Source organism: Clupea harengus, chromosome 19 (genome assembly GCF_900700415.2).
Source record: "Clupea harengus chromosome 19, Ch_v2.0.2, whole genome shotgun sequence".
Taxonomy (NCBI): Eukaryota; Metazoa; Chordata; class Actinopteri; order Clupeiformes; family Clupeidae; genus Clupea; species Clupea harengus.
In genome coordinates, this window is record NC_045170.1 from 12457700 (window position 1) to 12485674 (window position 27975).

Consider the following 27975-nt stretch of genomic DNA (forward strand, 5'->3'; position numbering starts at 1 on the left):
AAATCTAAAAAAGAAAAAAACAGGTAATGAGTGTCTCAATCTTTGCACTGTGGTGTTTTTTTTTTATTGTCATGAAAAGTTTGGGAACCACTGCACTACAGTTTAATTGAAGGCTATCTTTTCACCAGACATATGAAGCAGATGTCTACATGTACAAATCACTTATTAGAGGTTCAGTATTGTTTGTGCACTAAATACAACCATACTGCTTATTCTTGGACGGGAACTCTATTTGTTTAGACTACCAGAGGTGTTGTTACTATTCTTTACACTACATGCAACACAGACAAGACAAGAGGTCTTCCAATTTGGTACTTTATTTATTTTCGAACAGTCCATTACATTTAATTACAGTGTCCACCACTTCAACTTTGTACACAATTTTTCATTTATTAACCTTTTCTATGAATTTAGTCTTATTTGTAATGATCTGTTTATTGACTAATATTAAGCTGCTCAAAGGAAAATAAAAAATACTTACTATATACTTTAGTACTAACAATACTATATTTTTGCATGGTGGATCACTTTTCCTTCCTAAAGTATCAATAATTGCCCACTTCCCACCACCAACTAAAGAGGTTACAACTGCAAACCAACACAATAAAATTAAAGAAAGCACAATACCATTTATCATTATATTCCAATCAGTGGCTCCACTAAGATGCTAGATGTGATATTTATTATTTGATTTGTGGTAGAAGAATCTTTCCAGATTTTGTACATTGGAACAGATTTTAACAGCCACTAAACATGTTCTACAATCTATACAGCAGATTTGCAAAGGATGAGTTATTGCTGAACACTGGAATAAACTAAATAAAGCTGAAATCTGAATGTTATGGATAAATCACACGATGTAAGATGTTGCATATTCAGAGAAAAAATCAATCTGTTGAAAGCATGATTCTTCGTCGTTCCTCCTTCTTCATGCTCAGCAGTCAACCTGCTTAGCTCCTCCCTGGAGACAATTGACAATAGATATCAGACTAACAAACTTAATCAGTACAAAATGATGACCCTCAGTGCACAACTGATGACACAGAGGGAACACAAACACTCATATCTGCTTGTTTTTAGAAAACTGAGTCAGAACATATAAGACTAAATGGTCTAAACCAGTGGTTCTCAAACTGGGAGGCCTTGCAAGTGGGGCGTGGGGCCACGGACCTCTTACTCACAAAATGCAAGAGACCTGGATTACAGTTGCACCAACAAATCACAGACACCTTTGTCTTCAGCCTGGCCAATGAAAACTGAGTTATGATAGTTAGCCTACTGAGCAATAGCCTCTTGCCTTTATTATAATATTGATTCATATCACATTCTTATCACATTCATTCATTCACAGAAGCACAACACCAACACATACACTCACAACAGATCATCCAAAATCATTACTGTCGATTTGGGAAGCACAGGCTTGCAAAAGTTTGAGAACCCCTGGTCTAAACTGAAGTATGAACCGTACCTTGGGGTCAGAGGTATCAGAATCGCTATCGGACTCTGTGAGAAGCAAAGCACATATAAAACAAAAACATGAATCACAACATTAACTATAACAATCGTATATCAAGACAACCTTTAAAGCTTGTACATTGTTTCGTAATTCATTTCGGTTAGAAATAAAATATTTTCTGTATGCCTTGTCATCAAATAAATGCATGTTAGTGTTTTAACAAGATTACAAAGACACAAGTGTATAATGGATGATACATTATTGATGACCAAGATTCTAGTAAAATATCAAATATCAAATAATTGGGTTATCTAGAAGTTTCAGTATTTTAAGTTCACTCTATCATATCAGGTGTATAGCTGCAAGAGGTACTCACGCCCTGCCTTCTTGTAGCCTGTAAAGATACAAGAGAATGTTTATTATGCTGATGCATCATCGAGGCTGAAATCAAAAACACTGAAATTGCATGAAAGATGTTACTCTCACCTTTCTTCTTCATCATGACAATGGCAACAACCACACCAATCAAGACAAGAGCAGCGATGACACAGCCAATGATGATGCCAACAAGGTTAATGCCTACAGAAGAAAAGGTCTCCGTTAATCGCCTCCGCAACTATTAAATGCACATATGACCCTGATCATCCTACAGTGAATCTGGGATGGTGCACAGACCTGTTAAATGAAACTACTCAACAAGTATTTCTCACATGTACATAACAACACTGTTACAACCCCCTGCGCCCCTGCAGATGATGTAGTGGCCCTACATGGCCTGCAGGCAACAGTCAGGACGACGTAATGCCAAGCTCACACTATATGCGTTGAAATGCGTTGATCAACGGATGACGGAGGAGGAGTCTGGGGTGGTGTTGATAACGGAGACGTTATAGTGAGATTGACAGGTCAACAAACAAATCACGCCGCTAGCAAGCTCTTGAGATGTGACCATAAACGCAATCTGATTAGCTAGAGCCTGTGCTGTCGTATTTGCATGAAAGGCGATTTGATTGGCTGAAAACACTGATTTGAGAGCATTACAAGATTTATTCCATCATATAGCCTACAAATGTGTCAAAAGTGTAAATAGATTGTTATGCATCTGTTTTTAAAAGCTGAACACACCATTTTGCTGGAAGTTATTCTGAAAGTTGCCTTCATGTGTAATGGGTGTAAGTGACAGAGGCAGATCAATGCTCTGATGGGTTCTGTGCCTCCTTATCATGGAGAATGTTTCCTTAAAGTGTTGCTTCATAGCTATGGTTGCAACTGCCAATGATTTTGTGTTTCTGAAAGCATTGATCCAAGTTATGGTTGGATCTACTGCTCGCTACAGCAGGTGGAAGCATAGTTGCTTGGTAGTTTCTATCATTGATTTGTTTGTTTACTTGCATTATCTCTTTACTCTACTACAGTGGTTCCCAAACTTTTTACAGTCCCGTACCCCTTCAGACATTCAATCTCCATCTACTTCAGGCTTTTGGAGGTTTCACCAATACCCCATTTACATGTAACAAGGCAAAGGTCCATCTCTATAGTGGTGTTTAAGGTGTTTGTTCTTACCCTCTTCCACAATCAAGATCTTAACAATGGGCTTCCCGCTCTTGTGGGCCACCTCACAGGTGAACTCTCCCTTCTTCCTCCCCTCAAGTGACACTGTAAGCTCAGCTCTCTTCTGGAAGGTTCCATCCTCATTGGGCAGCGTCTCCCCCATATCCACGTCCTCATGCATGTCCACTCCATCCCTCTTCAACGTGATCATCACTCCGTCAGGATAGAAACCTGTTGAGTGGCACACCACTCTTGAGTCCTTTTGGAGGAGGGTGACCTCAGGGGAGACTGGAAGGGCAAGATAGTAAGAGGGGATAGAAACAATGAAAAAGAACAGTAAAAACACAACAGTAACAATAAAAATGACAGCAATGCAGGAAAGCGAAGGCACAGAGTGGTATAATGTTTGTCTCCATGGAATAACTATCTGAAAATAGAGTATGTTACACTGTACTACATTGATGTACATTAATAAAGTTAATATATTTGATTAGAGTTTAAAAAGATGATATCTCTTGGTGGAGGACATGAGTTTCAACATAATGACTGGGATCCTGCCCACTGTAGAGCAAATGCAGTTATCAGTGTTGTGTGCTGCTGTACCTGTCCTCCCCAGAGTGCTGCTCCCAAACTGCAGATACTTCTTCAGCCACTCAATGCAGGTCTGGGTGTAGTACTGCTTTAAATACTCAAGCTTAGCCCTGTCATTGTCCCAGTTGTTTTTTGTGATGACAGCCTGTTGATTTGGCGCGACGTATCTCAGGTCCTTCAGATCCAGTGAGATAAAGTCTTCTCCATCATAACCATACTGATCATATCCATCCACAGCTTGACTCTCATCATCCCACTGACAGCCATACATGTTCTGGTACGTGTGCACACCTGAGGGTAGGATGGGGAGAAAGATTTTAGAATAATCAGAATCACACCTCTGGTTCCTCACTACCTTCATCATTTGCGACATTCTAATATTCATTCAGCTGTCACCCAGAAGCGTGTATCTGCTTTCATGAGTGCATGACCAACTCATATGTGTGGCAAGTCATTAGTATGTATATGCATGTATGTGCACAGGAGACAGAAAAACAAAAAGCAGTGTGTGCAGATGTAATTACATGTCTTCACTTCATGTGTTGCTTCTGTTCTGTTATAATCTTGGTTTTATTCCTTATTCATGTTGCCTTTACATGATGAAGGGGAGAGGGGGGTAAGTTGTCACACTGGGGCACATCCTCCAAACTGAAATAGCTACCTTGTGTGACACAACCCCCGAGTCAACATCTTGTCCACCTTTAGTCAAGGTCCAACCACACTGAGCTTAGCGCAATTTTCACATTTTCCCCTTCCAAATTAAACCTGTAGCATACCGCATTGTATGTGATAAAACTTATTGGGGAATTCACATTTTTAACTTTTCTAATATTAGAGGTGTTAGTGTTTGATTTGATGTTTTAACTACAGTCTCAGGGTGAATTAGCCTTGAAATTTAGCCCTAATTAATGAATTAGTGAGTTTGGGGCAAGTTGTCTCAGTGACCAGGGGGCAAGTTGTCACATGTGTTGTGTTGCCTATTCAAAGCCCTGGCAGGTTTCCTCCTCTGAACTGGAGATGTTAATAGTAGGGTTCAACACTAGATCAGTGGGCTTTACTTTGGTTCACAGAAAAGTGGTGCAGCATTTGGAAATCCCTCCCATGTGGGCAGAGAATGAAAAGGCTGCTGCAGAAAGGGAAGAAAGTGTCCACGGAAAAAGAGGCCAACCAAGCATTACATTAAACGTTACATTCCAATAAACACAAACGACTTATCAGATGAAAACAAGTGTTTCTGCCTTGTCTTGTATGGAACTATTTTTAAATAGCCAGCCAAAGGAGACTTGGGTTCAATGTGTGAGATGCAGCAAATGACCAATGCTGCATTTAGGCCACCTCAGGAGAGGCAGTTTATGACTTTGAATAAGGCAGGCAGACCATAGGTCTTTGTCTTAGATTTAGTCTACAGGAAAGAGAATAGAAACTGACGATTTGGAAAATTGTGAGAAGAGAAGAAAGCAGTGTTGCACTATTCTCTTTCCTTTGGTCTATACTTTCTAAATAGCTGCACTTGCTGAAAAACCCTCCAAGGTGTGCAGATCCTCCTATCTATTTGATATATTTTTTTAGCAATGATTACTAAACTTCACTTTTATGTTCACTTAAGTTCAGTTTCAGATATAAAAATAAATAAATCTACGTTCGCCATTAGTTACGTATACTTATTTGTTCAATAGTCCAATGGGACAACTTACCCACTTTTGGGTAACACTCCCAAGTTAATGCATTTAGACTTCTCAAACGTAGCAAGTTGCAGAATTCTATTTATACTGATTGTTGCAGTCTGTGCGTGTTAAATAAATGTTTTTTGTATTGCCTTCTCGAATATACCTAACCCAAAAGCAGTCTATTTTTTTGGCTAGTTCAATTCATTTCAGGCCACCAAAGTTTGGTTGCCCAAAGGGCTACCTGCGATTTAGACATTTTGATTGTGATGGCGTGTTGTAATTGTGTGTTGTATGATGTGATGTGACTCCAGTGGTTCTTATTATGATCCAGTTTGTTACTGTGTTTGGTCCCTTTCACACTATTATTGTTCTTTATCTCCTAGTGACCCTCAGCATTCAGAGCACCTGAGCTACACTCCCCCCTCCACTGTGTCGTCTTCCAGTAGACCACATTCACTCTAGGAGCTGGACTGAGATGATCACATCTTAATTAGTATCATCATTTTGGATCATCTGTCTAATATACTGCGTAACTGACACATTGTTTGTTAGAAACGGTTAATGAGCATTATCTCTTATGTTATTTCGGTAAACACACTGCTGCATACACCCACCACTGGCGGTAAGTATTTTATATTTTAAAACCAGAGCTCACATGCACATACACTGTAATACATCATTCTAAAGCAGTTTATCTCTATATGCAGTAGACTGTTTAGTAATTTACTTATTTGTCCAACAGACACACTGTCATCCTTGTTAAGGCATTGTGAGGTATGGAAAGAGCAACGGGGCTTTGGCCATAGAACCTATTTAGAACCAGTAATGATAGTTTGAGGAACATCGGCCACTCCGGTTCAAATGGTGGTCACATTAGCACCCTTACATAATGATTTGTGAGATGGAGACGGGGAGACGCTAGAGGCTGTGTGTGTGTGTGTGTGTGTGTGCCAGTGATGCACAAGTCCATTCAGGAGTGACCTAAACTCACCCTATATTTTAATTCAAACACAAATATTATAAAAGACAACATGATGCCTGACCTGCATTTTTCAAAAACATGCATACTTGGTGCATATTCATTCGTGCACCTTTGGGCTAGGAGAAACATTTGAACGAGAACAGAATGCCCTCCTTTATCGCACAAGACAACTTAGCCTACCTGGAGCATTCATGACATCCATTGGTCAAAAAATGCAGCACAAACACAAAGCATTGTCTGAGTTCAGCAAGGCTATTAGGCTGTAAGGCAGTTTAGCCTGCCGGTAGCCTGTAGGGGATTATGATATATATAGGAAACTATGCAGTGTCAGCTTTATTGTATTGGACTACTTATTATTAGGACCTGTGTCAAGATTGTTGTTAATGATCAAAGAATAGCCTGTTAAAACAAGCTGCAGGCCTATAGTCCTAAGATAGGGTAATATTTAGTTATAGCCTACTCTGTCTCTCAAATACAATCTGACCTCTATTTTACTTTTAACTGGGCTAGTTGTTTAGAGCTTAGCCTATTTCTTTACCCACAGGCCGTCTGAAACAAACATACAGTACATTCACTCTGAGCCCCACACTAAGAAATAAAGCCGAGGCACTGTTGAACAGAAACGTCTTCATTAAGGAACAATGAACCTTATTTTTAATTCTCCCGTCCTCAACTTTTCCTGCACCGTCTCCATCTCCATTCTCCACTCACGTATCTGTGGTGAACACACACTGCATCTTTTCACCATTGGAGTCAGCCAATGATGTTTTGGAAAACTTTAAAATAATTATTACTTAAATTTTGATATTAGCCTTTAGGGGATATTGTATTAATATGTTTACATTTTATTTGAAATGGACCACCAGCAAATGACCTGAATATCACTGAAAATATTTTAGTTTGACTTGCACTTGCTTATTTCAGATCAGCCCGTGTATCGATGGTGTCTGAGAGTCAAAGCACCTGCTGGAGTCTTGTCCCAGCCTGCAACACAGAGCTGAGCTAAGAGCAGAGACAGACCAGCAGCAGCTCACACATTAGGAGACTGCAGCCACATTGAGAGCCATCTCTCTCTCTCTGTGAGTGTGTGTGTACGTGTGTGTCTGTGTGTGCGCCTCTCCTCTCTTCCTCTCAAAGCTCCAGCTATTCATCTCTTTCCCTTGTGATTCTCAAAGTCTGAGCTTCTTCTGTGTGCATGTGTGTCACGTTATGTGAATTTCCATGTTTGGGTGGGAATCTGACAGTGTATGCATGCATGTGTGACACCCCCTCCTGAGCTCCCTCCTCATTCAACAACTGGGGCAGCAGCCTCACACTGACCTAAGTGAGGGGGAACACAGTTGTAAGTTGACTATGTAAGTGTGTGTTTGAGAGAGAAACAGACAGATTCTCTAATTCTCCATGATGGTGTTTATATCAGAGTAGGAGAGGGAGAAAGAGTCACTGAAAGAAACTCTAAACAAACACCAGTATGTGTGAAAGGCTATGTCCTAGCCTTCTGTGAAAGAAGCTCTGAACTGACCAGTTTTGTATTGTGTATTTCTACATGCGAGAGAGACTTTGTTGTAACCTTGTGTGTGTGAGCACCAGACTTGACTCCTCACTCCACGTTTTAGTGTCTGTGAAGCTGTACTGGCCTTTAGTGCGTTTGCCTCTCCACTCTCCTCTCTAATGAGACCCCTCTCTATGTGACACTACAACACTCTGCACTGGCACTGTCTGTGGCATGGGGGTCTGTATGTGTGCCTGTGCATCTGTGTGTGAGTGTGTATATGTGTGTGACTGTGTATCTGTATGAGTGTATCTGTGTGTGAGTGTGTGTATCTGTGTGAGTGTGTGTATCTGTGTGAGTGTGTGTGTGTGTACGTGGCAGACTGTACTCTTGTGTCACACACTCGTTCCTGAGCTCCTTTCTCTTTCCCTCAGAGGGGCAGCAGCTAATCTGAGTCAGAGGGAGCAGCAGCAGGATGACTATGTGAGTGTGTGTGAGGGGGAGTGTGTGTGTAAGAAACTCTGCGCTGGACCCTTGTGTGTTATGAGTGTGAGTGTATCTCTGTGTGGATATGGATCCAAATAAAATTATTTAAATGTATGTGTGAGGGATTGTTCTAATCCTAAGAGTGGGTGAGATATCTGACGCTTCAAAGTATGTGTGTGAAATTTTGCCTTCTGTTTTGGGTGGTGTTTTATGTGTGTGTGTCTGTTGGTATGCAACACCATTAACTGACTGGTCTAATGACATATGGTAATGTTATTTACATTCATTCCATAAAGTTAAGACAACATTCTATAGATTTGTAGATATAAAAAAAACGAACATTATTTTATCAATGTCAGATCAACTGTTCACAACAGCCTACTGTTCCAAACTTCCAAACAGGATCGATATAAATTGTTAGCTGCTCTCATCCTTCATATCATTATATAGTTAGGGAGCCATTGATATTATTTAGCTGATTATAAGATGATTGCGTTATGCTGGATGGTGTGTTTGGTGTAACAGTGGTGTGCAGTGGTGTGCAGTGGTGCTAGTGAAACTGATTCTCATACTTGGTGTTCTGCTCTTCATCTCACTGACAGTCTGCTGTGTTTTACTGTGTTAGTTTGGGAGGACAGCTTTCATGGTCTGTTTTATCCCCTAATTGCAGTGATCAGCAGTATTCACAACAGCTGTAGGCTTCACTGCTCCAGTGATAAGAATCTAGACAGCCTCTCCGCTGTAGGATTTTATATCAGTCTAACTTAATCTCCCATTCTAATTATTGTCAATATTTTGGATTATTTGCCCTGCCATTACAATTCATATATCATACATGGCAAAGTTTTTAGTATTTGTTTTAGTATTTACAGTTTGTTTTCTTTCCCAGGGCACGTTCATGGGCAGACCTGAATAAGCGCTGGATGTTCTTGTTAGTGAGGATCATAGTTTGGTCCTGAGTCTATGCACACAAACTACAAAATCTTCTATTCTATCTGATCTGTGTTTAAATTGGGTTTTGAATCATTTATGGATACTTTATTTACAGTGTCTCATCTCATTTTCATATGCCGTTACTAAAGTTACTGAACTTATCTGAGGCTTGATCTTGCTGAATGACTTATGGTTCAGAGCTTTGTGTGTCTCAGACAGAGAGAGTCCATGGATAGTCTTTTTTTGTATATTGTAATGTGTCATTTTAGATGTTTGTTTTCTACATCTGTTTCCTTCTGATTACTCACAGAGCTGCAATGACCATTTTATCTTAAACAAATTCAGTTGAGGTTTATAGGATCAGATCTTAACAGTGGTCATAAAATATCCACCACATTCATCAAACACAATTTGTTTGTTAAGACTGCTTATAAACAATTTCTACAGTAATTCCTTCTAAGTGTTGTGGTTGGTATTGTGGGACTGTGGGACAGGAGGGGTAACAGACATGATCTCTAATGTAATGGAGCTCTGTCCCAGTGTCAGACTAACGGTCACAGAGCTCTATGAGACTCTAACTCCTCATCTGGCCTCATCAGGCTCACAGGTTCCCAGAGTGAGTGAAGTGAGTGATTACTGTGGTACACATGCTGTGTGATGCAGCTCTCTTCACTGAGACTCCAGCTCTGTTTGGTGTAGGACCTTCCTCAGTAGACACAAGCACTTTCCATAGAGGAGAGAGGGAACGGTATTACTAACACGTTCCAGAGCACTATTTCAGCTATTTTACTCTTGGGTATTTTAAACTGTAGTGCAAAGAGTCATTTATGTTGATATCTATAAAGACATTCTCCCCTTTCATTTTTACTTACTGCTTACTTGTTTTTTAGTACTAAAACTATGGTAGTTTTTGTTTCTCCTTCCTCATCCAAGACATAATTCTTAAATCATGAATCACTGTGAATGAACTGAAGTTCCATTGTATTAGTCAAATGTATTTGTCGAAACTACGTTCTAATGTGAGATATAGGAAGAATGTAATGAAGTACATATTGATTATTATCATATGGTTACTTTAGTTCCAGACACCTAGCAGATGGCAGGTCTGGTCCAGCTGTATGTTTTGTGGTTCAGAGCTGTGACACACAGGGTCCTGCCTAACTGTTTGGTTCAGTGCCATCACTCTGCCCAGGGTGTTGCTATGTAGGGCAGGTGAGGAGTCCTTAGTTACAGCTGGACATTCAGGAGCTTCACATGCTGAGGCTCCATCCCTCCCTTTGCTGTTGATCTGATTCATGTTCCCTGGTTGGGTTTGTCTGCTCTTCATTCTGTCTCTGTTTACCTCCTTCAGCCTCAACGCACAGAGAGAAATGGAGGGGGGGGGGGTTTGCATGCCAACCCCTTATCAGCCCATTAAATCACACGACCCCATCCTCTCATCTCACTGCACTAACCTGTGTGTGTATTTGTGATTTATAGTGATGTAGTGAGGGGATGCAGTGATGTGTGCTGGGGTAACGGTGCTGTGTTGGGGTAACAGTGTTGTGTTGGGGTGAAGGTTAGTGGTGGGTTTTCAGTGGTGTGCTGAGTAGTAACAGCAATGTGTTGTGGTGTGTGTTGGTGTGTTTGGGGGCTAATGTTGGAATGCTGGGGAGAGCAGAGTTGTGTGGGTTGGCCATGGTGTGTGTGTGTGTGTGTGTGTGGATGGGATATCAGTGGACTGCTGGGGAAACACAGCAATAGGCAGTCAAGCTGCTGAAGACAGATCTTCATATTGAGCATTCTGGCCTCAACTCCAGTGATAAACTATTATGCTCCAGTGTGCTACTGTGTGTGGTTCATTTTACTCTATGGTTGTTTTATATCTCCTTGTGAGCACCTGGGCCATCCCACCCCTCATATAACCCCTAACAACTATTTTGGATTATCTGGTTACTATATTTAGTTACTGACTAAATCTGGTAGAGTTTATTATTTTTAGACCAATGACTGTAAAAATCATGGACAGCATGGTGTCATGCACTTCTGTTATGAAGAAATGAAGCCAAAAGTTGGTGGCCATGTTTTCAAAATTGAAGCCAGTGTCTGAGCAGTAAGTGCTTCTTTCAGCCACAGCATGCGTAGCACACAGAACATCGGTGAGGTCCACCCAGAACCGCCAATGTTTGGTTAAACTCCACCATTTTCTTAGCTCCTTTTGGTCTCTTCGCTTTTGACATGATCATACACTGTCCACGCTTTTTACAGTCTTTGTTTCACAGGGTTATTGAGCTTTATTTGTGACTTTAGTGTTGAACAGTAATGAAGTATAATAGCTTATGCTGAGAACAACAGTCTGGCCGGTGGGTGCATGTTGGAGGAAGCCTGCACGTTATGGTGTGTGTATATTAGAGTATGTATGTGTGTGTGACTGTGTGAGTGTGCGTGTGGGTGTGTCTGGCTGTGTGTGTGTATGACTAACATACCCCATCCTGTGTCCCCCTAAGAGGTAGCAGCCTCATACTGTTGTTAGTGACCCCATCCTCTCATCTCACTGCACTAGCGTGTGTTTGTGATTAATAGTGATGTAGTGGGGGGATGCAGTCGTGTGTGTTGGGGGTAACAGTGTTGTGTTGGGGGTAACAGTGTTGTGTTGGGGGTAACAGTGTTGTGCTGGGGGTAACAGTGGTGAGGGTTAGTGGTGGGTTTTTCAGTGGTGTGATGAGTAGTAACAGCAATGTGTTGTGGTGTGTGTTGGTGGGTTTGGGTGCTAATGGTGGTATGCTGGGGATAGTAGAGTTGTGTGGGTTGGCCATGCTGTGTGTGTGTGTGTGTGTGTGTGTGTGTGTGGTGTGGTGTGTGTGTGTGGTGTGTGTGTGTGTCGGTGTGTAGTGTGTGTGTGTGTGTGTGGATGGGATATCAGTGGGCTGTTGGGGAAACACAGCAATAGGCAGTCAAGCTGCTGAAGTCAGATCTACATATTGGGCATTCTGGCCTTAACTCCAGTGATAATCTACTATGCTCCAGTGTGTTACTGTGTGTGGTTCATTTTACTCTATTGTTGTTTTATATCTCCTTGTGAGCACCTGGGCCATCCCAGCGCCTTACATAACCCCTAACAACTATTTTGGATTATCTGGTTACTATATTTAGTAACTGACACAATCTGATAGAGTTTATTATTTTTAAACCAATGACTGTAAAAAGCATGGACAACATGACATCATGCACTTCTGTTATGAAGAAATTAAGCCAAAAGTTGTAGCCAAGGTTTGCAAAATGGTGTCTGAGCAGTAAGTGCTTCTTTCAGCCACAGCATGCGTAGCGACAGAACATCGGTGAGGTCCACCCAGAACTGACAATGTTTGGTTAAATTTCCACCATTTTCTTAGCTCCTTTTGGTGTCTTCACTTTTGACATGATCATACGCTGTCCACGCTTTATACAGTCTTTGCTTTACAGGGTAATTGAGCATTATTTGTGACTTTAGTGTTGAATAGTGATGAAGTATAATAGCTTCTGCTGAGAACAACATGGTTCAACGTTATGGTGCGTGTATATTAGAGTATGTATGTGTGTGTGACTGTTTGTGTGACTGTGTGGGTGTGTGTTGCTGTGTGTGTGTGTGTGACTGTGTACGTGTGTGTGTGGGTGTGTGTTGCTGTGTGTGTGTATGACTAACATACCCCATCCTGTGTCCCCCTAAGAGGTAGCAGCCTCATACTGTTGTCAGTGACCCCATCCTCACATCTCACTGCACTAGCTGGTGTTTGTGATTCATAGTGATGTAGTGGGGAGATACAGTCGTGTGTGCTGGGGGTAACAGTGTTGTGCTGGGGGTAACAGTGTTGTGTTGGGGGTAACAGTGTTGTGCTGGGGGTAACAGTGGTGAGGGTTAGTGGTGGGTTTTTCAGTGGTGTGATGAGTAGTAACAGCAATGTGTTGTGGTGTGTGTTGGTGGGTTTGGGTGCTAATGGTGGTATGCTGGGGATAGTAGAGTTGTGTGGGTTGGCCATGCTGTGTGTGTGTGTGTGTGTGTGTGTGTGTGTGGTGTGTGTGTGTGTCGGTGTGTAGTGTGTGTGTGTGTGTGTGGATGGGATATCAGTGGGCTGTTGGGGAAACACAGCAATAGGCAGTCAAGCTGCTGAAGTCAGATCTACATATTGGGCATTCTGGCCTTAACTCCAGTGATAATCTATTATGCTCCAGTGTGTTACTGTGTGTGGTTCATTTTACTCTATTGTTGTTTTATATCTCCTTGTGAGCACCTGGGCCATCCTACCCCTTATATAACCCCTAACAACTATTTTGGATTATCTGGTTACTATATTTAGTAACTGACTAAATCTAGTAGAGTTTATTATTTTTACACCAATGACTGTAACAATCATGGACAGCATGGCGTCATGCACTTATGTTATGAAGAAATTAAGCCAAAAGTTGGTGGCCATGTTTGCAAATTTGAAGCCAGTGCCTGGACAGTAAGTTCTTCTTTCAGCCACAGCATGTGAGCACACAGAACATCGGTGAGGTCCACCCAGAACCGCTAATGTTTGGTTAAATCTCCACCATTTTCTTAGCTCCTTTTGGTGTGTTCACTTTTGACATGATCATACGCTGTCCATACTTTTTACAGTCTTTGTTTTACAGGGTAATTGAGCATTATTTGTGACTTTAGTGTTGAACAGTAATGAAGCATCATAGCTTATGCTGAAAACAACAGTCTGGCAGGTGGGTGCATGTTGGAGGAAGCCTGCACGTTATGGTGCGTGTATATTAGAGTATGTATGTGTGTGTGACTGTGTATGTGTGGGTGTGTCTGGCTGTGTGTGTGTATGAGTAACATACTCCATCCTTTGTCCCTCTAAGAGGCAGCAGCCTCATACTGTTGTCAGTGACCCCCTCCTCACATCTCACTGCACTAGCGTGTGTTTGTGATTAAAAGTGATGTAGTGGGGGGATGCAGTCGTGTGTGCTGGGGTAACAGTGTTGTGTTGGGGGTAACAGTGTTGTGTTGGGGTAACAGTGTTGTGTTGGGGGTAACAGTGTTGTGCTGGGGATGGGTGGGTTTTAAGTGGTATGTTGAGTAGTAACAGCAATATGTAGCGCTGACATGAGTACACGCTGTCCATGCTTTTAACAGTCATTGTTTGCATTAGGGTGTGTGTATATTAGGGTATGTGTGTGTGTGTGTGTGTGTGTGTTAGTAACACTCCCCCCGTGTCCCCCTGAGAGGCGGCAGCCTCATTCGGATGTCATTGTGAGTCAGAGACAGTAGCTGGTGCTGGAGACCCTGGGTGGGACAGACATGACCCTGTGTGTTAGGAGTGTGTGTGTGTGTGTGTGTGTGTGTGTGTGACTGGCACTGGCCCTGTGTGTTAGGAGTGAGTGTGTGTGTGTGTGTGTGTGTCTGGCACTGGCCCTGTGTGTTAGAAGTCTGTGTGTGTGAGAGAGAGGGCTGCTGAATGTCTAACTGTGTGTTGTAAGTGAGATGGAGATGGGGAGACTCTAGAGGCTGTGTGTGTGTGTGTGTGTGTGTGTGTGTGTGTGTGTGTGTGGGTGGGTGTGTGTTTGTGTGAGTGTGTATGTGGTAAGGATGCACGTTTGGGAATGTGTCAGTGAATGTGTCTCCCCTCTCCTCTCCCTCTAAGAGCTGTAGCTGAAGATACTCCACGCTGCCCCCTGTGGGCTCCTGAAGGTCTGACTATCTGGAGACTTGGTGTGTGTGTGTGTGTGTGTGTGTGTGTGTGTGTGTGTGTGTGTGTGTGTGTGTGTGTGTGTGTGTGTGTGTGTGTGTGTGTGTGTGTGTTTGCGTGTGTGTCTGTTTATGTCAATAAATATGTACATGTGTGTTTGTGTCAGAGTGTGTGGATGGCATTCAAAGCAGGGCCAAAGTAGGACTCTCTACCAAGTGGATATTAAATATTTAGAGTATGAGTATGTTTGAATGTGTTAAATTTGTGAGTATGTTAAATGTACATGTTAAATGAGTAAGTATGTTAAATGTGTGAGTATGTTAAATGAGTATGTTGAATGAGTATGAGTGCATGTGAGTGAGTGTGACTGCCTGTGTGGCAGAGTCTACACTCATCCCATCCATGACAGATTTGACTCCTCACAAGTTCTGTGTAACACTGTACGGGTCACAGGTGTGTGTTTGAGTGTGAGTTTGTCTCTCTACTCTCATGCTCAGACCTGCAAGGGCAGATGCTCCTCTCTGGCCCCTTGTGTGTGTCTATGTTTGGGTGAGTGTTAATATATGCGTACATGTATGTATACACTTGTGTATGTGTGTGTGTATGCATGTGTGTGCATATGTATTTATGTATGTATGTATGTATGTATGTATGTATGTGTGTGTGTATGTATATATGTGTGTATGTGTCTGTCGGCTCTGTGTGTATGAAAGGCGCTGGAGCACCTGCTGGAGTCTTGTCCCAGCATGCAACACAGAGCTGAGCTAAGAGCAGACACAGACCAGCAGCAGCTCACACATCAGGAGACTGCAGCCATGTCAAGTGTGTTTGTATTAATTAATGTAAGGCATCAATGGTTGGTCAAAGATCAGCATATAGACAGCGAGAGAGATGGAACAAAACCATATGAATGGGATGTGGGCAGATTGTAAATGTTTGGTTTAAAATTTGTGTCATCAAGCAAATTCAATTTTAGTTGAATACAGGTGTTGCATTTAAAAGCCTGTACACAAAAATTGAGCCAACTGATGTATTTCTTTTTTGTTAGAACTTACAAGGCGTGACTTGAAAGTTAGAACTATTTGATGTTAAGACCACAATAAACTAAATCTGTATTTTCATTTCACTAGAGCCCACAGTTCACAGTTACTGATTGTGGTGTGCTTATTCTGAGAACAGGTCACTGGCCATATTTTTGGTTAATATCTATTCTTATGATGACAAACTAATGACCCCACAACGTATTCAATAGTTTACCAAGCTTTAAGGTTGTTCAGTATAATGTGTAACTTAAAATTGGTGCCAACTTTACCTTTGTATTGATTTTAGTTCATAAACTGAGGATATGCATGTGACAGTTTCTCTAATGCACTCACTTTATGGGGCACTGATTTTGTATTGATTCAGCCCTGAATATGAAAAGGCTAACTTTAGAGGATGCACATGCCTCTGCTAATAACTGGGCATGTTAGTAGTATGGTACTCACTCTCATTGGTGGTCCTCATATAACTTTAATAGGCTGTTAAAGTTATATGAATAGAGGTGTTAGCAAATTAAACAATATGAGAGTGATCTGCTAGGGTAGAAACCAATCATATGATTACTGTCTCTTTTTATGCGATGGCACACATACGTCATATGGGTATTAATGTGTCATCATCGCCCTTTCATGTGTGGTCCTGTGTGAGAGGATGTGCAGCTCTACTTTGAAACTCAGCAGGGGCTCTTGTAGCCGTTTGGCCCTGCTCAGTTTCAGAACTGTCTCTGTGTAAGAATGTCAACTAGCTCTATACTGGACTAGATTCTTGTTGTTGTTTGTTTGTCATGTGTGTGTGTTTGAGATACTTTGCACTGATTCTTTTGCATTGATTCTCGTTGCTGTTTCCTCATCATTTGTGTGAGGCTGTGCTGGCCATTAGTGTGTGTGAGCATCTCTCCACTCTCCATCCTGTCCAACAAATTCTGTGAAACTGTCCACTCAACTCTGTGCTCGCCCTCTGTGTGTGGTCTGTCATGTGTGTGAGTGTGACTGTGTGTGTGGGAGACTTATCGCTTATCCCATCTGTGTGACCGACTTGACTCCTCACAAGCCCTGTGTAATAGTGTATGGGTCAAAGGGCTGTGTGTGTGTGTGTGTGTGTGTGTGCTCATTCTCAGATGCAAGGGCAGCTGCTCCTCTCTGGTGTATCTGTGTGTTTGGGTGTCTGTGAATATGTGTACAGGTGTGTACATGCTTGCATGCATGTGTGTGTCATAGGTAAAGGTCATCCAAAGTGTTTAAAGAGACAACCTGCATCAACTGGGAATCAAACCTAACCAATCATAAAGGTAACCACTGCACCACCACACCCTAGGACACCTGTGTGGGACACATTTCTGGAGAGATGTTCTGAGCCCATCTGAGCTGAAAAAATGTATCTTGGTTCAATCTGATCAAAGAATGTGCTCCCAATATTCATCAGGTTTCATTCCATGTTCTTTAGCAAAGTTGAATCTTGCAGTTTTGTGCCAAAGAGCTGTTTAGCTCAGAGGGGATCCATATGTTTGCTGTGAACCTGAACAGGATGTATTACACAGTGAATACATAGTCCTGACAGTGAAGCACTTTGGGGGGCTACAGGGTGCATAGGCTTTGTATCGCAGCTTTTATTTCCTTCACTTTATTTTGGGTTTATATTTCTGGAGGGCTTTCCCACAACAACCTCCTCACTTAACGTAAAATGGGCTTCAACCACACACCCCTTACCCCAGGTAGCCTGAAGGAAGATAACCTGTGTGAAATGCATGAAATGTGAATGAAAGAGTGCTGGACGAGTGCTTCATGCCATTTCCTGAAATGTAGTGGCCAAACATTTATAGTGAGCAGGAATGATGTTCCAAAGTGGTCCAAACTGTATGTTACTAAGAACTAAATAAAAAAATGATTGAGGTCTTGAGAGAAGAGTTTCATCTGAAGGCCTTAGCAAAGTCTACAAGCATGTTGCACCTGAAACTGGCAGCCAAAATGCTCAAAGGTAATTAAATCTGCAATTTGGGGAATGGATGATTCTTTGAAGAATATAAAGTTTGATGAATAGAACAATTTGATGAAGTCAAAATAATGTTATGGTATTATCAATGTATTGACAAATATGTATGATCAATTTAATGCTGCAATGGTGAATGAAAGTATAATTTTCTATGAAAGAATAATGATCTAGCTTGTGTTTGTAAATTGTAAAAATGTACCACTCAAATCTGGAAGCTCAAATCATGCTGTTTGTGTCTCTGTTTGCTCTGTGCATGTTTTTAACCTTATCAGTGACTGATATGAAATATAGCTTTCGTCTTGATTATCCAATAATTTTTAAATGGTTTACCTTTTATCCACGACAATGATCATGGGATTTTCGTACAACCCCAGAGTAAATCTTCCATATTTACATCAGTATTGAAAGACTGTCTCTGCTTAGTTTCTAACACTGCTGAAAAACAGACTCATGCACTGCATGTTGTAGTACACCTCTCTTGGCCACACTCTGGCTGACTCTTAACTCTCTGTTGACTCAATTATCTTTGAAAGACTAGAAAGACGGGAAAGAAGAGCAGAAATAATTTGATGAAAACGTACCTTCAGTCTGGTTGAAGCGGGATTTGGCAACAACTACGTTGTTTTTAAATGATGCCTCAGTTCCAACAGCTTTTTCAGTTTCCTGGTTCCAGTAATCAGAGTCTACTGCAGCAGCCATCCACTTTGCTTTTGGGACTAGTCTCTTTGTGATGCTGTCATAGGAGACAGTCTGTTGGCCATCCACAACACTAACAATTATAAACTCTGGAAAGTTTGGGATGCCAGACGTGGCAGTATAGAAATGTTGCATAGTGTGGGTCACTGAAAGAGAAAAAAGGTCCATCGTGAGACAATTTTCCTGTGAAACCTGTGTAATAATATTCGCACATTATCTACCATTTTTACCATATTACAGTGCCTTGCAAAAGTGTTCAACCCCCTGAAAGTTATCATCTTCAAAAATAGAATAGATACTTACAAATATTTTCAGTATTTTTATTGCAAACATTTCATGTATTCTCTAGTATATCTCCAAAGGCAAAATAAATGATTTGTCTGTGAACATTGAAAGTAAACAATTATACAAATTAGTATTCAAACCCCTGTGCATCTGAGCTCTATATGGCAAGTTATTCAAAACTGATACAGAGGTGCCACTTAAAGTAGATATCGCTTTCTGGAGATAAAAATCACTCAGGTCATAAGCAAGGTTATGAGGAAAAGACCGCAAGAAAGTGTTTAGATGTCCAATTGAGCACTACTGGATCCATAAGAAGAAAGTTGCATCACACCCCCTACACTTTGTAGAAAAGGCTGACCCCCCAAATGAAGCATTAGAGGAAGAAATAAACTGGTGAGGGATGCCACCAAAGTCCACTCATCACCCTGAAAAATGGAGTTCAGTGGCAGGAGTTGGAGTGCAGGTGTAGGAGTCAACACTCTAAAGCAGGGGTCTTCAACCGGGGGTCCGCGGAGGTACTGCAGGGGGTCCGCCAAATTATTTCATCTGAAGCATTTTTCCCTCTTCCAAAAATTAAAAACGTCCAATAGGCTACATAAACATAAACAGATCGTAACAATTGCTTTCTATTCGTTTATAAAATAATACATAGGCTACCCATGAATCTTCACGCGATCATTTGATTACCATGGCAACATATGCACTTTTAGCTACATTTTGCTATCTGGTGCCAAAACACGTTACCTGCCATAACCATACAATTTAAAAGTTTTGTAATTTCTCGGAACAAAAGCTCCACGTCATACAGCACTGATGGCGGTTCAGATGATCTACCTTCAGAGGATGCCAACATGCCTTAATACCCAAAAACGCAAACTGTAGAAAACACGTAAATATTCAAGTAATTATCTGAAGTTTGGCTTCACCTACAAAGAGACCGATGGTGACAAACTACCAGTGTGCGTGGTTTGCTCTCCCGTGCTATCAAACGAAAGTATGAAGCCATCAAAGCTGCAACGACACTTAGAGACAACCCATGCTCACTTGAAAGAAACAAACATTTAATATTTCCCGTTTAAAATCTTTTGAGGGCCAGCAGACAATCAGCCACAGTTGGCGAGCTAGCTTTAAAACCCTCTTATCAAGTTGCATTACGTGTCGCTCAGACCAAAACGCCATACATAATTGCGGAAAGTTTAATATTGCCAGCAGCTAGTAATATGTGAAAAACGACGTTTGGAAAGGAGGAGTACGTGAAAAAAACTGAAAAGCATCCCTTTGCTTTTTTCCCCTTTCAATTGATGAATTGGCAGCTGATGTGAGGGCACAACTAGTCGCGAAACTCCCGAAAGCAGATTATTTTGCACTACAATTAGATGAATCCACAGACATGTCAAACGACCCTGTTTTTAGCGTTTGTGTGGTTGTCTACCAAAATGAGACGCAGGAGGAATTTATATTCTGTAAGCAGCTGCATGGACGTACAAAAGAGTTCAGAGACTTTCAAAGTGATCGACAATTTTTTCCGTGAACATGATATACCCTGGCCAAAATGTGTCGCGATGTGCACAGACGGTGCAAGAGCCATGTGTGACGCACTGAATGCTTCATAGGGAGAATCTTGATGCCAAAGACATGAGTGATGAATTGTCAAACGTCAGGCCTCTCACTAGGTATGAGATATTTCATCCATACTTAAGCTTCTCAAGCTACTCAATTCTTTGTCCCCCCCTCATTGAATACAGAGTAATGGCTAACTGTAAGGGAGAAAAAAAATCATAAAATTATAAACAGAATAAATTGAAACGAGTTGTGTGTTACAAATTATGTATCATTATGTTCAAACATGTGTAGGGGAGTGTGTTTGTGTGTTTGTGTGTGTGTGTGTGTGTTTGTGTGTGTGTGTGTGTGTGTGTGTGTTTGTGTGTGTGTGTGTGTGTGTGTGTGTGTGTGTGGCTGACACTTAGTTCCAGATAAAATATATGAATATCAGGCCTAAATTTGGGGCGGCGGGGGTGGGGGTCCCTGCTCAGTGTCTCTCTCAGCCAAGGGGTCCTTGGGCTGAAAAAGGTTGAAGACCCCTGCTCTAAAGAGCTCTACAAAACACTGGGCTCTATGGGAGGATGGCTAAAGAAGGCATTGTTTAAGAAGATCCACATTAAAGCATTTATGGAAGTTGCTTAAGATACGAGAAAAGGTTTTATGTCCAGATGATACCAAAATAGAGCATTTTAGCCAAACTGTCAAAGCGCTACATATGGCGTAAATCCAGTGGTGGAGGAAGTACTGCAGTTTAGTACTTAAGTAAAAGTACAAGTACCCAGGAGGATAAAAGTAAAAGTAAAAGTAAAAGTACTACATCAACAATCCTACTTAAGTAAAAGTAAAAAGTACTTACTTTTAAATTTACTTTAAGTATTAAAAGTAAAAGTACTCACGCAATGGGTTGTCTCTCAATGTCTAGGCTGTGCCATTTTGATAAAGAAATAGCTACTGGTAATAAATGCCTCTACAGATGTCACTACTAGTAATAATTATAAGCAACAACATTTGTTAATTGGAAAGGTTGGTGTACTTATTGTGCCTACCATCTGTAATACTGTTCACACTATATCTTACAATTCTGCGGATGACAAGTTATCTACCAGGGATTATTTGCAAAGTTAATACCATTAAGCCAAACCAATAAAGACACCATGTGATATCTTTAAATCTTTTAATTAATTGTAAAGGTGTAAAGCAGGGAAACATGGAACATGAAAAACAAATGTGATTGTAAAACTGGACAGAACAAGGCACGCTAGCTTGACATACCTAACCTACCAGCTTTATCTTACCACTACGTTAAATATATAATGAAGGTCCAATCATGGTTTTTTTGATGCTATTGCTGTATGTCAACATACATTTCGCTAGATAACATTATAATATCATGTCAGTAAACGAATTAAATACATATATCAATATTCAATAGTCAGGGACATTAACTTAGCATAGCAATCACTCTGCTTACCTCGATATGCTACTTTAAATTTGAGGGCGAATTATTGAAGGCTAGCAACTCCTTTTTTTGAGGGAGACAGGAAACGCATTGAAACCTCCAGGAGTCATTATTGGGGCCTTTAAACTCGAACATATCTTTTAAATAGGGCCAAGGGTGGCTCATATCAGAGGGCTCAGTTCAGGCCGACTCTGGATCCATGTTGAATAGGCAGTAATCAGGCTGAATGTTCAACTATAACAGGCAAAGCTACCGCTAGTGCTGCTGCCAAATGCGCACTCTGATATCATTGGAGTTGATAGAGCCACCTGATTGGTTTAAACTTCCAAAACAGCAACGCAATCCATAGTTTTGTGTAGGCAACATTTTGGCGAAACTATGTTCATAAAATGTAACGAGTAACAGCACATATTGTAGAAATGTAGCGGAGTAAAAGTATAGATAATAGCAAAAAAATGTAATGGAGTAAAAGTAAAAAGTATGCACTATTATTTTGACTTAAGTAAAGTACAGATACGTACAAATTTACTTAAGTAAAGTAACGAAGTAAAAATACTTCGTTACATTCCACCACTGCGTAAATCCAACATTGTCAATGCCTCTGTTACACCAGCGCTGAGCCCTGCTCCTGCCACGCCCCCTCCTGGTTCAACTCACTTGCCTCAGTCACCTTTCCGGTCTCCTGATTTCCTGATTACCAGCACCTGTCACATTCTCCACTATATAAACTCCTCACTCCCCTCACTTCCCTGTCTGGCCTTGTTTCAGAACGACTAATTCCAGAAGAGTCAAGCTCCGGACTATTCCACTTCCTGCGATCATTCCTGTCTCCTTCCCCGATTTACAGGTCACTTTATCTCCCCATGTTCTCTTCCTAGCTCAAGTGTTTTCATACTTGGTTTTCCTAGTTCGCGTGATTACTCAGTTTTCCTTCGTTTGCTCTAAAACTCTTGAGCGTTTTGTTTTGTTGGACAGTGAACTTCTGAGCTTTGTACTAGTGGACAATATCTTCTTTGCGTTAATTACCAGTTTACTTTTGTGTTCCCCCCGTTATTTCCCCTGTTCCCGCCTGTGCTGGCTGTTTCCAATAAACTCTGTCCACTGATGTCTCTGTGTCGCCTGAAGTCTGTGACGGCCTCAGAAACACCATCCCTATACTGAAATATGGCATTAGTAATGCCATGGTGTGGGGATATTTCTAATCTGTACGAACTGGGAAACTTGAAGGAAAAATTAATACAAAAAAGTTCTACTCAAAATCACAGGACAATCAAAGGACATGTTGTAGTGTGTTGGAACGCTTTGTTGCACCAAGTTGCTGGTTTCAAGTTGTTGCAGCTCCTCTCGTCGCAAATCTTTAGTCTGAACCGACCTGAACGCAACACTGGAGTGGATCAAAACCAGTAACATGAATGTTCTAGGATGGCTCAGTCAAAGCCCTGATCAGAATCCAACTGAGAATCTGTGGCACTATAGTCCAGGAGCCCCATCCCACCAATCGAGATGATCTATATCAATTCTACTAAGAAGAATGAGGACAAACACGATGAGCAAAGCTGGTACTTTCCCACTTCAAAAGCAGCAAAGGCATTCCCTACCCAGGGTTAATATATAGGGGTTGAATACTTTTGCAAGCAGAATATTTTAGTTTTTAATTTGTTTATTTTTCATTTTAGTATAAAATGACTTATTTTGACGTTAGAAATAAATAAAGCTTAAGCGTTCACAATGAAAATTGTAAATAATAAATGGTGATGACTTGCAGAGGTGTTGAATACTTTTGCAAGGAACTATACATTCAGGTTTAAATTCAATTTCATTTCAAAACATTCACAGAAAATTACACAATACAATACAATTCGCTTAAAACACATCTTTGTACTTCATTTGTAAAATGTAATATACACTTCAATTTTGCAATTTGTAGCTAAATGTGCAAATTTGTTAGTCTTTGTTGACACTCCGTTTTCCGCAGTGAATCATACATATGAAATTCAGAAGATAAAATAATCCATCAATTCTACCTATCAATATGTGCACAACACATGGGGCAGCAGATAACATCAGGTCTGCAATTAACTATTTTGGTATCTGATATTTTGATGTTTTAGCTCAATCTCTCAATCTGTTTTCAATGAATCCATTAGTTGGATAGTTTGAAAAAAATCCATTATAATTTATATATTTTTAAGATTAAACATTTATGTATTAAATACAATCTGTAGTGCTCATTTGCACACTTAAAAATCATTAAGCAAACCTGTAATACTGAATACTGTAGGGATGCACCGATACCGATACCAGTATCGGTATCGGTGCCGATACTTCGTTAAAATACTCGTACTCGTTTTGAATTGCCGATACCAAGCACCGATACCACTCATCAGTATTTCACTGCATCAAACTGGCCGGGCTATGCTGACACAAAATGTGATTTATTGTCCTACCTGTCCTACCACTCTCTGCCAGACTAGTAAGTAGCTTATTTGCCGTCTTGTGTTGCATTTGCTTGATGTTTGACTGTGTTAGGAAAGTTTGTCATAGTGTCAAAGTATTTCAGTATACAGGTTTCGCTAAATTTAGCTGCTAACATCTCGTTAGCGATTAGCAATTCCGTTCTGCTGCCTTAACGGCGATTTGGGCTCATTTTAAGATAAATGACGACGACAGGAGTAAGGCACAGTGTAAGATCTGCACTGCTACGTTGTCGAGGGGCGGAAAGGAAAGTACTTTGTTTAACACAAGCAATTTGATTAAACATCTGAACACACACTATAGTGCTAAGTACATAGAGTTCACTGATGCTAGTGGCGCAAGACCGAAGCAACCTATCTTAACTGACGTCTTGCAAAAGAAAAAAACGCGCACGCACACACAGAGAGAGAGAGGTAGAGAGAAAGACTGTGCCACATAGGTTAAGTGATTGTTTGTGTACTTGAGCAGGAGATTCTTCTGATCCTTTTGTAACTGAAATGTGCTCTTGTGCTAATCCAGTAATAGTTCTGTTCACTTTTTGTTAAGCAGACTGTGTTGTTAACTATGCAGCAAATTGAATTGCCTTTATCTGGTTATATTTGCATTTTGTCTAATGTGATGATATTGTCTGTTTGAATGCTTTTTTTGTGTGTTAAAACCAGAAAGCTCTGTTTATTTTTGGCTTGGGATAGCCTTCTGTTAATTTTGTACTATAGGCTTGACATAATCTGCAGAGGATAAAATAAAATCTGCCTCCAAATTAATTGCACTTTCATGGAGACCAAATCTAAGAAGTATCGGTATCGGTACTCGGTATCGGCAAGTACACAAATAAAAATACTCGTACTCGTATCGGTTTGTAAAAAAGTGGTATCGGTGCATCCCTAGAATACTGCAACAGTGAATTCAATGCATTAATTCATCTATGAACTGATATGTATGAATGATCTATATGCGAACTGCGATCAGTGCTATCAATGCCTTCATTTATCTGGATTTGCAAGTTAAATAGAATATATACAAGACATAAAGTATGCACTTCACATGTCTGGAATTGGGCTTGCCCCGCAGTTTCATTTCTGGGTAAAATATTTAAAAATATATTATTATTGTTTTTGTTGTTGCTATTATTGTTATTGTTATTTTTTTTAATATATCAGGGGTACGTTCGTCGTAGGATTGAAGCTAAGTTAATCAATTGGCCTTTTAGCCCGTTAAGATTAGCGAGCTGATTGAGAACAGCAAATATCGGTTCGTTAACGGCTGACCCGCATCCTAATCATGTGGTTAATTTCAAGCAGGCTAAAGTTATCATGGCATTTGCGCGTGCACGTCCTACTTCAAAAGGCAGGAAAGGTCGATCACCAAAACCATGATTTTCTAACGGTATAATGGTTCTAAACTCAAAGAAAAGGGCTCTTTTTTTCTCCGCTGGCGAGTAGGAGATGAACATGAACGCTTATGAAGAATACAAGACCATAATCATGGCAAAATTCAACACCACCACTGCTGTGAGAGCAAGGTGTGTTGGGATGTTTATAGGGTGATATCTATGTATGAATACCTGACAGCAAGTGTCAGCTGGTGCAGAGGTTACCTCTACCGGTTTGAATCTGCATGGTTGCTAGTTCAAATCCCCTCACCTCCTTCCTCGATGTAGTTTTACATTTCCTTGGAAGTCGTTTTGAATAAAAGCGTCTGTTAAATGACTAAATGTATTAATAACAAATACAATAAATTGAAGCAGTGAAAATAAATTGTCTGTATTTCTCTCTATTCTTATCATGAGTCCACCGTAATCATTTTCTACAATAATGATATGCTATGGTGTACTAATAACACAATAATTATGAGTGCTTTGTTCTCCGCATCACCGACACTACAAAAATGTACCACTCGCAAAAAAGCGCAAGACAGTCAATGTGGTGTTTGCAATAAATTACTCGAGAAGGTCTTGTAAATTAATGATTCCTTTTCGGCTGAATCGGTAGCGCTCATACACGAATAATGGATCTTGGCGATCGCAAAGAACTCTCTCCCTCCGCTAATCTAACTCTAATATCAGTCCTTGGTCAATGGGATCCCTCCTTTTTCCGGGGGTGTGGCAAGCTTATCCAGCTACACTTAAGTTAGCCTGCCCTGGAGCAGGTTAGTGCTAATCGATATGTAACTATGGTGATTTATCAAAAGTTGCTTCCACGAACCAAAAAGAGGGGCGTTTTTTATCTTAGCCTGAAAATTAGCTCGCTAAACCGTTTAGCGAGCTACGACGAATACCCCCCTGGAAACACTATTCATCTCTCCAAGAGAGACACGCCTACTAGGCCCATGGTCATCAGTCTCTAGGTAGAACTTCTGTACCCAGGTTTGTAAAATACAATGAAACTACATGGTATCTTTCACTTTGACACACACAATTATTCATGGCGATCAAACAGTATAGAAAAGTGAAAATAATTAAGGTTACAGGTTAGCACGATGACAATTCAGATAATGTCATAACTCTTTACTCTGTCAAATTGTCTCACACACACTTATCCTTAGCCTTAACTGCAGTAGTATAACCTCAGGCATTTAAGCGATAATAACCCGTAAAATTCTAGCATAACCAACACATTGCCATGCGGTAGACCAAATCCCTGGTGTGTAAAATACTCTTAAAGAGTTACATTACTACAAGACGCGCAAACACCAGAAAGCTTAACAGCCTACCGATACGTCAGATTTAACCTAACAGAATAATATCTGTAACTATCAAACTCTTCATGGAGTTTACGCGGGTGACTTTCAAATCAAGCAAGCTGAAATCTTCACAGGTTTTTATCTTCCAAAATATTACGAACCCTCTACCAAATCTCCACGGCACAAAGGGACAACAAACAAAAACCCAAACGAGAGCTTTATACGAAAATAAAAACAGCAAACTAACCTCCTGAAGCAACATGGAAACAGCATAGGACTACCAAAAGCGTTGCGGTCGTCATATTTGTCTTCATCAGATCACAGAGTGATAATGTTTTTTATTTTCCTCCCGACTAGACGATACTGCTCCTTCAAACTCCTTGAAGCAACTGACATATAACGACGGCGCTCAGAATGAATAAATAATAGTAGGCTGACATGCCACCAATTAGAATTTCTGGAAAGGAGACTGACACCCAATGCCATTTTAGAACAGTGCAGGCGTCATCTGTTCTGTGGCAGAAGTAGTTCTGTAAGGTTAGATTTGGAAACCGAAAGTATAATCTGCAGCAAACGATGTGTTAGGTAGGACCATAGCGGGGTAATTTGCTGTCTAAATGGGTGAAAAAAGACTGTGGAACCATCTTTGCTTCAGCTTAAATATGATGGTGTCATTTATTCATTGATTTGTAAGATGTCCAGTAACCCAGATGTATACAAAGGAGGATTTTGCCCCAATATACCAAACCAAAAACTGCACAGTGAGAAAGACCTCCCATTGTTGAAATTTCATGTTTTTGACCAATACCTCCATGGTTTTGACAAAGACGTATTTTGAATGATTATATGATATGATTTTAGATTCATTCAAACAAGTCAATGGACAAAAATATGTCTTGTGAAGAACTCCTGCAGCTCAACTGGTAGGAGAAATCATGAGTAAAGCAAGGTCATAGGTTTGATACCCAAG

The 27975-nt window shown here is 40.7% G+C and overlaps 1 protein-coding gene across 1 annotated transcript; it reads right to left on the reverse strand.

The window, feature by feature from the left end:
• Positions 1-301: 301 nt before the first annotated feature.
• LOC105888919 (major histocompatibility complex class I-related gene protein-like) lies at positions 302-27322 on the reverse strand. The gene is made up of 7 exons (XM_031585631.2): positions 27253-27322; positions 18448-18708; positions 3614-3892; positions 3023-3298; positions 1946-2038; positions 1836-1853; positions 302-1506 (listed from the first exon to the last, which is right to left on the reverse strand). The coding sequence occupies exons 1-7, from the start codon at positions 27317-27319 to the stop codon at positions 1385-1387; spliced, it is 1116 nt and encodes a 371-aa protein (XP_031441491.1). The 5' UTR covers positions 27320-27322; the 3' UTR covers positions 302-1384.
• Positions 27323-27975: the final 653 nt, after the last annotated feature.

Coding starts and splice junctions, on each gene's coding strand:
- LOC105888919 (XM_031585631.2), bottom strand. CDS start 27,319: ATGAAGACAAATATGACGACCGCAACGCTTTTGGTAGTCCTATGCTGT. Junction 3,299..3,613: donor CAGCACTCTGGGGAGGACAG/GTACAGCAGCAC, acceptor TTGCCCTTCCAG/TCTCCCCTGAGGTCACCCTC. Junction 2,039..3,022: donor GATCTTGATTGTGGAAGAGG/GTAAGAACAAAC, acceptor TTTCTTCTGTAG/GCATTAACCTTGTTGGCATC.